This window comes from Schistocerca cancellata, chromosome 5 (genome assembly GCF_023864275.1).
Source record: "Schistocerca cancellata isolate TAMUIC-IGC-003103 chromosome 5, iqSchCanc2.1, whole genome shotgun sequence".
Lineage (NCBI taxonomy): Eukaryota > Metazoa > Arthropoda > Insecta > Orthoptera > Acrididae > Schistocerca > Schistocerca cancellata.
In genome coordinates, this window is record NC_064630.1 from 239,862,091 (window position 1) to 239,873,496 (window position 11,406).

General features: G+C 42.0%; 1 protein-coding gene across 1 annotated transcript in view; it reads left to right on the forward strand.

Annotated features, from left to right (window-relative positions):
- LOC126187449 (probable cytochrome P450 301a1, mitochondrial) overlaps window positions 1-1,488 on the forward strand; it is a 196,356-nt gene extending 194,868 nt beyond the window's left edge. Inside the window, exon 12 of the mRNA XM_049928534.1 lies at window positions 1,025-1,488. Within this exon, the coding sequence (XP_049784491.1) occupies window positions 1,025-1,135 (111 nt within the window). The 3' untranslated portion in view covers window positions 1,136-1,488. The remainder of the gene's footprint in view (window positions 1-1,024) is intronic.
- The last annotated feature ends 9,918 nt before the right edge of the window (window positions 1,489-11,406 follow it).

Genomic DNA, 11,406 nt, shown 5'->3' on the forward strand with positions numbered 1-11,406 from the left:
CCAGGCGCCCAGACTCTACTACAAAACATATTTGTGAAGGCACGACGCTTTTAGCGAGTTCATGGCCGTTCCTTTGATAAGTTCGAAATGGATGCAACAGGGGAGATAAATATCTTTTTTATGGAGGGCTGTGGTTCCATCCAGCTCATGCTTTCAGCAAAGACATGGTGTAAACGCATGTGAAAGAGGCCGCAAAACTGAATCTTTTTTCCTTTCCTCCCAATTAATTTTTAAAGTCGCTGGTTGGTCAAATCTGTGTATGCACAGCAAGGGACAGTCTCTCAGCTTCGAATGCCACACTCTAGCTCATGATTGGCTTGCTCTAAAGTGGGAGTAGTCTAAGCATGTAAATGTGCTGTGCTATCGAGTTGGGGAGGAAAGCTGAGAGAAAGAGAAGAACACACTCTTGCACTGGTGCTTCGCTAGTAAAGAAGGCAGATCTTTACCCAAATGGTTAGACTTGTGTCCTTTGCTAGTGGGCCACTTAGAGCCCATGCCAGTCAGCATCTGAACCTTCAGAGGTACTGCTTCTTGCATCATACACACAAGGAGTGATGCGTGGATGGACGTATTTGTTTTGAGTCGGCCGTCTAAACAAGTGACATATTCCATCACACAGTCATGTCATGGAGTCAAATCGGTTTGGTAGACCAGCAAATGGGTCCACCAGCACACTGGGATCCACTGGGGTTTCAGAGGCTCAGAGGGAAATACCTGCGTTCTGAATCAGCTGAACGCGAAACCGCGTATTTGCATACTTCCGGGTGCGCGCTTTTAATAACAGTTGTCTCTGTCCGTGACTCCAGTCGGCGACCGCGTCATACTGTGCCGCCCTCACCTGCAGAAGGGTATGTATTCGCTGCTACGGCGTAGGGCTCCAAGATACATAACAGTTATTGCGGTAACCTAGAAATTACTTTCAAATCTCCACATCAATATTCAAATTTCTTCATATTCTTTCATTTGCTCCTCTTTGTTGCAGAACTGACGGCGTGTCACCTGAAAACGGTATTTTTGTTCACAGATTATCCGTCGCTTCCGTGTGGAGTTACACAATGATGTTACGTGGAGGACTGTCCTAATACATCAAGCCGCTTCGCCACTCAACTTCAAGGTCATCGACAGGGACATCTGATTCTCTTGTTGTGTTTCATCTCTGCTCCCACGGATAAAATGCGTTTCGGCCACCTGAACCCTGTGTCAAGTGTAACTGCAGTAGGCTAATTAATTGCTTTTTAAAGACAAGTGTTTCACTCTAATTCGTATCACGATTCGACGAATGACACGTAGACACAAATATTGTTTGTTTTCTTAAGCATTGAAATACATCTCCTCATTATTTCACTTTCTAACTAAGGACGGAGAAAGAGGCACAAAATCTATCTAGATATTTCTTAATATCTTATTTGTTCATAGTTTCCAACCCTGTGACTAAAGAAAAGTCTGTTTGTTTCACTGCGTCCTTTATTTTTGAACCATTCTCAGCTCATATTTGCATATTTCCTTCACTGTATGTATGTATGTAATAAATACGGTACGAAACAGCTCTAAACATGAATGAGATTTTCACTCTGCAGCGGAGTGTGCACTGATACGAAACTTCCTGGCAGATTAAAAATGTGTGCCGGACCGAGACTCGAACTCGGGACATTTGCCTTTCGCGGGCAAGTGCTCTACCAACTGAGCTACCCAAGCACGACTCAGGCCCTCTCCGCACAGCTTTACTTCTGCCAGTACCTCGTCTCCTACCTTCCAAACTTTACAGAAGCTCTCCTGCGAACCTTGCAGAACTAGCCCTCCTGAAAGAAAGGATATAGCGGAGACATGGCTTAGCCACAGCCTAGGGCACTTGCCCGCGAAAGGCTAAGGTCCCGAGTTCGAGTCTCGGTCCGGCACACAGATTTAATCTGCCAGAAAGTTTCAGCTGTAAACATATTTCTAACTACAGTTTTTGTTGTTAGTTTCTTACAGTTGAGTAAAAATGTATATTTTACCACACAAGTTACTCAAGACTCTTTCTGAGCATCTCTGCCGCGCTACAACTGTAGTTAATTTTCTTGATGAGTCCTGGTTCTCCTAATCTGAACATTTGTTTGCTCATTTGATTATACAAACTTCAAGTTCCCACTAGAGTGTGTCTGTGTGTGTCTGTGTGTGTGTGTGTGTGTGCGTGTGTGTGTGACATGGTGGCCGTACGCAGTCCATTTTTACGGGATGTATCATAATTAATGGCGTAAACGCATAGAGTTGAAAGTACACGATACTAGCAGCAAAAAAGTCTCAGTAAACATAGGGTCGAAAATGCGTGCCGTAAGACCTACGAGCAGTTTTTCATCTTCAATACTGTGAAAAAAATCTCTTCTGCTGCAAGTTTTTTGCTGTTCATATTTTGGGAAGTGGTAGTATGGACCAAAATAAGAAAAAAGGAAAAAATGTCCAGCAAACATGTGCTCTAAAACGCATATCTTAAACGTTATGAGTACTAGATCATTAGAAGAGTTCTGTTTCAAAGTAGCAAAGATGAACAAGTGCTCATAGCTCTTAAGAAACGCTTTTTAGAGCACATTTTTACTGGATTTTTCTCCCTTGTTTTGGTCCATACTACCAGTTCCAAAAATATGGAAAGCAAAGAACTTGCAGTAGAACAGAAAAAATGTTCGTAGCTTATTTTCGACCCTGTGTTTACTGAGACTTTTTTGCTTCTAGTATCAAGTAGCTTCAACTGTATGCGTTTACGCCATTAATTATGATACTCACTGTATCATAATTAATATACACACCGGGTTTTCCTCGTAAGAGTTGTCAGGCAGACTCTGGAGTTACATCAGATACTTGAAGTTTGATTTTTGCGAAGCGCACCTTGAGCCACCCCAAACAACTTTCGCTCATAATGTCTATCATACGATGCCGTTTGTCGACTGTAAGTACCGATTTGCTTCCCGTCACAAACAAAATGGTTTTCAAAGCGGAATTTTACATGTCCATTGGATAGAACGGCCGCAAGTTTTTCTGAAACGCAACACTTTGAGAATTCTGATACTTTGATGGAATGCCTTACTTATTTTGAAGGTAAATAATTTTCTATAAAAAGTAATAAAATTTCGTTTATTCACTGAATACTTCAATTTTAAATAATAACTAATAACGCATAAATCGTTATAACGTCGAAAACTAATGTTCCTCGGAACACTGGGAAAACCTAATCTAGTGAGACATTCGTTTTATCGACATGTATTAAGAGGAAGAATAGCCAGTATTCCAGCAACTATTGACAGCACCCTGGCACCCGATGGGTGCTACCGCCAAGTAGTAGTGCTGCTCAGTCGCTGCTGGTGTACTGTCCTCTTGATATACTGTATATCGATAAAATTAATGTCGTGCTAGAATAGTATGGAACCGCTCCACCAAATGGGTACGTAAAATTCCATTTTAAAAATCACTTTGTTCATAATGGGAAAAAGACGCTTTCCATCGGCATAGAACACCTGATGAACAGGAGGAATACCCTGTGCAGTATACACAGGATTAACCATAACTCCATCGACAAATCTTTACAGGTGGTGATATTAAACTAAAGAAGAAAAAATATCTAATAAACATAGGCTTCTTTCCGTACCTTGATATGAGCACTTGTTCATCGTCGATACAGTGAAACACGTCCCCTGTACTGCAAGCTCTTTCCTTTCCATACTTTGTGGATGGCGGTATGGAATAAAATAAACAAAAATAGTTCAATAAACAAGTTTCTTCCGGCACTTTGTTTTGAAATTTCTTCCCGTCACCCTCAGGTGTACTTGACCACAAACTACGGACTGTGGATCGACCGAAGACATAAAATGACGCTACCTTGTTGTGTTTAAGCTTGTCAACAGCAGCATACCGGGCTAAAGACAAGCTGGATAAGCTCAGGTGTAAAGAAATAAACCGTGCTTTGGAAAGCACACACGAGTAGCCTAAATTTGTCACGCTGCACAAGACTAGATGCTATGGCTACTGTTGATGCTTCCAATATTAGTCGTACAGCAGTATGGGACAGACTGCCTCTGAAATCCCCCTCTGGCTTAGCTATCGTCTGCGAACTACCTTGCACTGAAAAAGGAGCAGACTAGTGTATAATGTGGTTCTTTTGGTATAATAATTTCCGTTGTAACACAGTGATACAATAGCAGCGTCACTGCATTCCGCCGGCACGGGTCATAACTACGGCATGGCAGCCAACTCATGTGGATGCTATTGCTGAATCTGTAGCCTCTTTTGTTGTTAACATGGAAAGTTATCTAGAGGGTTCACATAACTATGAAGCTGATGCAGCATACGAACAGCAGCCAGGAAATAGGTCACAGTGTTCCATATCGATGAAAACTTGAACCAGAAGAAACATATTACTCAGCTGCTCAAACAACTAACTTCAGAAGCTTCCACTACTTGCATAATTACTAGTATTGCATATAAGTCAACATTAAGTATTATATGATACATAAGAAACCAAGGTACCAAAACGACTTTTTGTACAGTGCCTACAGACGATCCACGTAGAACGAAACTTGTGGCACATACCAATGAAATTTATGCAGCAGTTAGTGGCGTATATATAAAATATGATCAAAAGTATCCGGACACTGCTATGTAATGCGGAACTGACCATTAAATGTCACGATAAGCACGCTAGCCAGAATAAATTAAAACCACTCCACCGCTGTGGCACCGGTACAGCAACCGTAATAGATCTTTGGAACAGAAAAAACAGGCTTGGTTGCACAAGATAGGTTTACTTAAGCTTCACGTGTGGCGCTTTCGCCTGTTTTAGACATCATCAGACAATCTGCAGGAATTAGAAACTGGTATCAACATAAATTATTATTAAAAACAATAATACTTGAATAAATTGAGAATAATAAGAGGAAGACATGCACCGATTGGAGCACTAGGCCACATTTGTGCTTCAGGGAGTGGTGAGGGGTATAAATTTCAACTCAAAATAGTGAACCATAACTGAACTTACAGATAGAAATTCTTGCTAATCGTTATCGAGGTGTCAAGCATAGTTAAGAATTCCATAGAGGTGGAAGGTAACAGCCAGACATCCACAATACATCACCAATAAAATTCTTCCAACCCGTAACCGAAACGTCTAACATGATTCAGAGTACCAAAGAAATGTTAGCTAACAATCAGATAGCCACTGTCATTAGATTACATAGAAGCAACAATAAAAAAAGAATTGGCAGTAGGAAAAATAAAACTGCTGCAGCGTACAAGGGGTACCTAACTTAGGCAAACTGGTTTATTCAGTGAGCAGAAAAATCTCACGAATGCAGAATATACGCATATAATGTATAGGCTAATACACCTTTGGCAAATTAATGGGCACATTATGTTGACCTCTATCTACGGCTGAATGACGGTAAAGTTGCCTTCAATATTTGCAGAAACCCTCCTGCTAGTGTGTCAACACTGCACTCATCCTCTAATCATCCGAGGAGCTATGAACTCTGCTATTTTAGAGCTGTTATAACACGGATGAATTCCCACTCTCTGACAGCGATATCGATAAAGAATTAGACAATATTAGCATTGTAGCACATATGAATGGTTGCAGCCCGTCTCTGGTGAACTGTTTATGTGGTGAACGAAAAAACGCTGTAGTATTCACTATTAATTCTTCGTTTACATCCGCGGTGTACGACAGCACACGTTTGGCTATCCCATCTCTTGGTTCATTTTCATACAGTTTGGGTAAGCCATTTCGGCATACTAATGTCCAAGTTGATTTTTCGAAGGGCTCTCCCATGGAATACACGCTCCCCCATAACGAGCAACCCATTTATTCTCTTAGTCAAGTGTCTATAAAATTAAGTGTAGTGGATGTTCCACCTAGCATATCGGTCGCTGTTAGGTTTGGCGGGCATCTATTAATAAGTAAAGGTCAGGTGAAAAAATTTTCCCTCTTTGCGCAGCACCTCAAATCTTTTTGTCATCGGCCCACTGATCTAGGATACCTTAAAATTCTTCACTTGACTAACACAGACTTCCTTTTGTTGTTCTTAATTTACTCATTTATTATTGCCTTTAGTAGCAACTTATGTGGCAACGGCCTGGCCGCAGTGGATACACCGGTTCCCGTCAGATCACGGAAGTTAAGCGCTGTCGGGCGTTGCCGGCTCTTGTGTAAGTAGGCTGTTTAGGTTTTTATGTTGGTAACGCCACGCAGCGCTCTGTGTAAAAACCACTCACTATGCTGTGTGCAGTCTGCGACTGGTTGGCATTGTTGGAATATTCGCTTGTGTAGTGTTGGGCAGTTGGATGTTAACAGCGCATAGCGTTACGCAGTTGGAGGTGAGCCGCCAGCAGTGGTAAATGTGGAGAGAGAGATGCAAGAGTTTTGAGAGGTTACTATAAGCGGACGATCTAGACGTGTGTCCGCCAGAAAAATCAAATTTGTAAAGGTGGATGTCATGAATTGATAGGTATATATATGATGACTTTTGAACATTATTAAGGTAAATACATTGTTTGTTCTCTATCAAATTTTTTCATTTGCTAACTATGCCTATCAGTAATTAGTGCCTTCAGTAGTTAGAATCTTTTGTTTAGGTGGCAGTATTGGCGCTCGCTGTATTGCAGTAGCTCAAGTAACGAAGATTTACGTGAGGTAAGTGATTCATGAAAGGTATACGTTATTGTTAGTCAGTGCCATTCTTTTCTAGGGATTATTGAAAGTCAGATTGCGTTGCGCTAAAAAAAAATATTGTGTGTCAGTTTAGCGATGATCAGAATAAGTAAAGAGACAAATGTCTGAGTATGTTTAGTTTTTCTCAGCTGTTTGAAAATCAAATAACTTAAGAGGTTTATCAGCACAGTCATTTATAATTTTTCTAAGGGGACGTTACACTTGGATGGGTGACCATTCGGGCTGCCATGCGCTGTTGCCATTTTTAGGGGTGTACTCCGCCTCGTGAAGCCAATTGAGGTGCTACTCGACCGAATAGTAGCGGCTCCAGTCAAAGAAAACCATCGTAACGACCGGGAGAGTGGTGTGCTGACCACATGCCCCTCCTATCCACATTCTTAGCATAGGATGACACGGCGGTCGGATGGTCCCGTTGGCCACTTGAGGCCTGAAGACGGAGTGCTTAGTGCTTAATAGCAATTTATAATGATACCAGTTGGTAATTTCTCCAGGTTGTCTGATGATGCCTAGAATAGGTGAAACCCGTAATATTTAAAGAGTAAATAAACTTATTATGTGCAACCAAAACTGTTTTTTCTGTTCTCGCCAGAATAACAGGAGGCACGGGAATTGCGTTATCAATAGAGAAGCGGTAACAGCAGAATGGCTGGGTCACGAGAGCTCAGTGACTTAGAACGTGGACTGTTCATTGGATGTCACCTTAGTAACTAATCCATCAGGAACATTTCCACAATTCTAAAGCTGTCCAAGTGGATAACGCGAAGGAACAACCACATCCAAACCTAGACCAAGCCTCGTGTACGGACGGGTATGGATTGTGCGCATTGAGGAGCGTGGTTTAAAAAATTTGGACCAAAACAGCGAAAGTTGCTACTTGCTAGTTCCAAAGAGCTATCAGCGGTCAAGATACTACAATGTGCTTAGAGAGTTTAAAAGAATGTGGTAGAGTTGTAGAGGTGCTCCTCAAAATAAACAGACTTTTGTATTCAGTAGCCGGCCGTGGTGGCCGAGCGGTTCTAGGCGCTACAGTCTGGAACCGCGCGACCGCTTCGGTCGCAGGTTCGAATCCTGCCTCGGGCATGGTTATGTGTGGTGTCCTTAGGTTAGTTAAGTTTAAGTAGTTCTAGGAGACTGATGACCTTAGAAGTTAAGTCCCATAGTGCTCAGAGCCATTTCTTTGTATTCAATACTGAGGGCAATGCATCCTGTTACAAAGCAGCCTCTGGGAGGTAATGCTTTGTGGACGACAACATCCCTGAAATGCACTGGCGTGCCCAGAGTCCCGACCTGAACCCAACGGAATACGTATGATTTAGATGGTATGGAAAGATTTAGAATGTTAACATCTCTCAAGACTCCAGCTTTCGTCATCAGTACCTGAATGTGTCCTAAGCAGCGATCAAGCTGCCACTAACACGTGTTCGGATACTTTTGATCGGTTAGTGCGAACATATCTATCGTTAAACACGCTACAGCTGTGGAGTATGACCATGGAAAAATAACTTACGCTGAGGTGACAAAAGGTCATGGGATAGTATACACGTATGCAGATTGTGGTAGAACAGCGCACACAAATTTTAAAAGGGAGTGCATTGGCGGAGCTGTCATTTGTACTCAGGTAATTAATGTAAAAAGGTTTCCCACGTGATTATGGCAGCACGACGGGAATGAAAATTCTTTCAACGCGGAAGGGTAGTTGGAGCTAGATGGGAAATTAAATTTCGGAGATCGTTAGGGAAATGAATATTTCGAGATCCACAGTGTCAAGAGCGTGCCGAGAACACTAAATTTCTGGCATTATTTCTCATCACGGACAACGCATTGGCCAACAGTCTCCATTTAACGATCGAGAGTAGTGGCGTTTGCTTAGAGTTGTTAGTGTTAACAGACAAGCAACACTCCGTGAAATAACCGCAGAAATCAATGTGGTACGTGTGACGAAGGTATCCATCAGGACACTGTGGCGAAATTGGTGTTAATGGGCTATGGGAAGAGACGACCGCGCCTCTCCTTGACTTGTGACTATATAGGTTGGATCTTAGACGACTGGAAAACCGTGACCAAGTCAGATGAACCCCGATTTCAGTTGGTAAGACACAATAGTAGAGTTCGAACGTGGCGCAGATCCCACGAAGATATGGACCCAAGTAGTCAACATCGCACTGTGCTAGCTGGTGGTGGCTCCATAATGGTGTAGGCTATGTTTACATGAAATGGATTGGGTCCTCTGGTCCAACTGAACCGGACTGGAAGTGGTTCGGGTACTTGGATACCACTTGCAACCATTCATGGGATTCTTGTTCCCAAACAATGATAGACCTCTTATGGACGTCAACGCCCCATGCCACCAGGCCAAAAATATTCGCGTTTGGTTTGAAGAACATTCTGGACAGTTCGAGCGAAATATTCGGCCATCCGAATCGCCCGATACGAGTCTCTTCGAGCTTACGTGAGACATAATTGAGAGGTCAGACCCTGCATCTGCCACACTTTCGCGATCAGGAACAGCTATAGGAGTATGGTTCATTGTTTCTGCAGGGTTTCTAACGACTTGTTGAGTCCACTCCACGTCGAGACGTCGAGTTGCTGCATTATACAGTGCAAAAGGAGGCTCTACACGTTCTCAGGAGGTATCCCATCACTTTTGTGTATTACTAAAGCCGTTAGACGCTTTTAAGGCAGTTTAATGTTGTTTTGGTTTGGTCTTGAGTTGGAACACTGATCTGACGTAGCTCTCCAAGCCAGTTCTTCCTATCCGAGCCTGTGCATTTGTGAACAGCTACCGCAGCCGTCACCCATTTGAACCCAGTTGCTGCAATCGAGCTTTGGTGTTCCTCATTACTGTATACCATATTTACCTGTCTGTTTCGTATTGCATGCAGCAATTACACCGTGTACATTGTTCGTTATTGTGTTAATAAAGTTGTTGACTGAAGCTAATGCGTAATTTAAGTTTTAGCAAGTTCCTTGAGATCGAAAAACAACTCACGACACCGAAGCCATTGACAGCACCAGACGTTTCACGTCTGCTCTAGGTTTTATATGGTTCTTTAATGGCCCCCTCAGGATTTTCAGTGCGTTATAGACTTCAGCTATTAGCATACACGTGGCTCCTGAATGTTTACTGCTGATGTCTACTGTTCACCTTACGAGAGCGATGAGTCACTGTCTCCGAATCTTCTTATCTATTGGAATTCAGTAAAGACCTTTCTTCGGTCATCAGCCATCATTTCGCCTGCCTAATGTGTCTCGCTCATTTGCATTACTTATTATTGAAGTCACAATTATGTCTTCCATTCTAGGCCATTCCCGAATCATTTGCTTCCTTTTCGTAATTATTCCCATCATCAACTTTCCATTGCCCACAGAGTTGACATCAGTTTTCAAATGATTTTCGCATGAATTTACATATCTAATTGCCAACAGTGATACGCGATAACACACAACGACTGTAAATTTCGTTTCCAGACAGAATAAAAACTTAGTCCCAAAAAATTATTTAGATTATAATTAACACTCGAAGCCACTTTTACTCTGCTCTTACTTTCTTTTTGTTTCCATCCAACGATTGTCTTCGACTGTCCTAAACACTAAAGCATATCAGCTGCTTCTAAGGCTTCATTGTTAATCAGGAGTCTTTTGCTTTCGTGATGATCGAACGATTCATCTCCATTCTTCACTAATACGAGCTTATTCTCCGTCTCTAATGGTCTCGATGTCGTCATGACTTTAAACACCTTGCGGAGCCGTTGCAGTAGATTTTCAGGCGTACTTTCAAATTTTCTGTACTACGTTCTTCCATTCGTTTATCGTCACTAGAGGCCTACAAAACGAAGATCCGATTTTTTCCCGATGCTATGTAAAAGTAATTAATAGACGCATTCTCAACTCGTCATCAGTTGAAGTAAATCTTTTTTTAAATAGTTACTACTAATACTACCTGCAAACAAGTAAGTGTGCCAAGTTAGGCTATTGTATGAACCCGTTAATCAGTGTGTAGGCTGATAGTGTGTCTCATGTTATTGTTCTACCTCCTGCACTTTGTCATGTAGCTTATTCTCTTAATAGTTTGCACAATGAAACTGTCTCGAAATATGACAGGAAACCCAAAGAGATTCTGGTCCTATGTAAAGTACACTAGCGGCACGACGCAATCAACCCTTCACTTCGCGGCAACAATGGAAATATCACTGACGACAGAGACACTAAAGCAGAGTTACTAAACACGGTTTCCCGAAACTCCTTCACCAAATAATATAATGTAAGCATTCCAGAACTCGAACCAAGTTCTCAATTGCCAACTTTAGTAACTCAGAAATAGGTATGCTCCGTGTCGCGATGCAGCTTAATCACTTAATAACGGCAAGGCTTCCAGTCCAGAGTGTATACCCATCAGGTTCCTTTCAGAGTACGCTGACACAATAAATCCATACTTAGCAAGCATATACAACCGCTCCCACGTCGAAATATTCGTATTTAAAGACTGGAAAGTTTCACAAGCTACATCAATACCCGAGAAAGGAAACAGGAGTAATGCGCTGAATTATAGACCCATATCACCAACGTCGATGTCCGGTAGGATTTTGGAACATACAGGGTTATTACAAATGACTGAAGCGATTTCACAGCTCTACAATAACTTTATTATTTGAGACATTTTCACAATGCTTTGCACACACATACAAAAACTCAAAAAGTTTTTTTAGGCATTCACA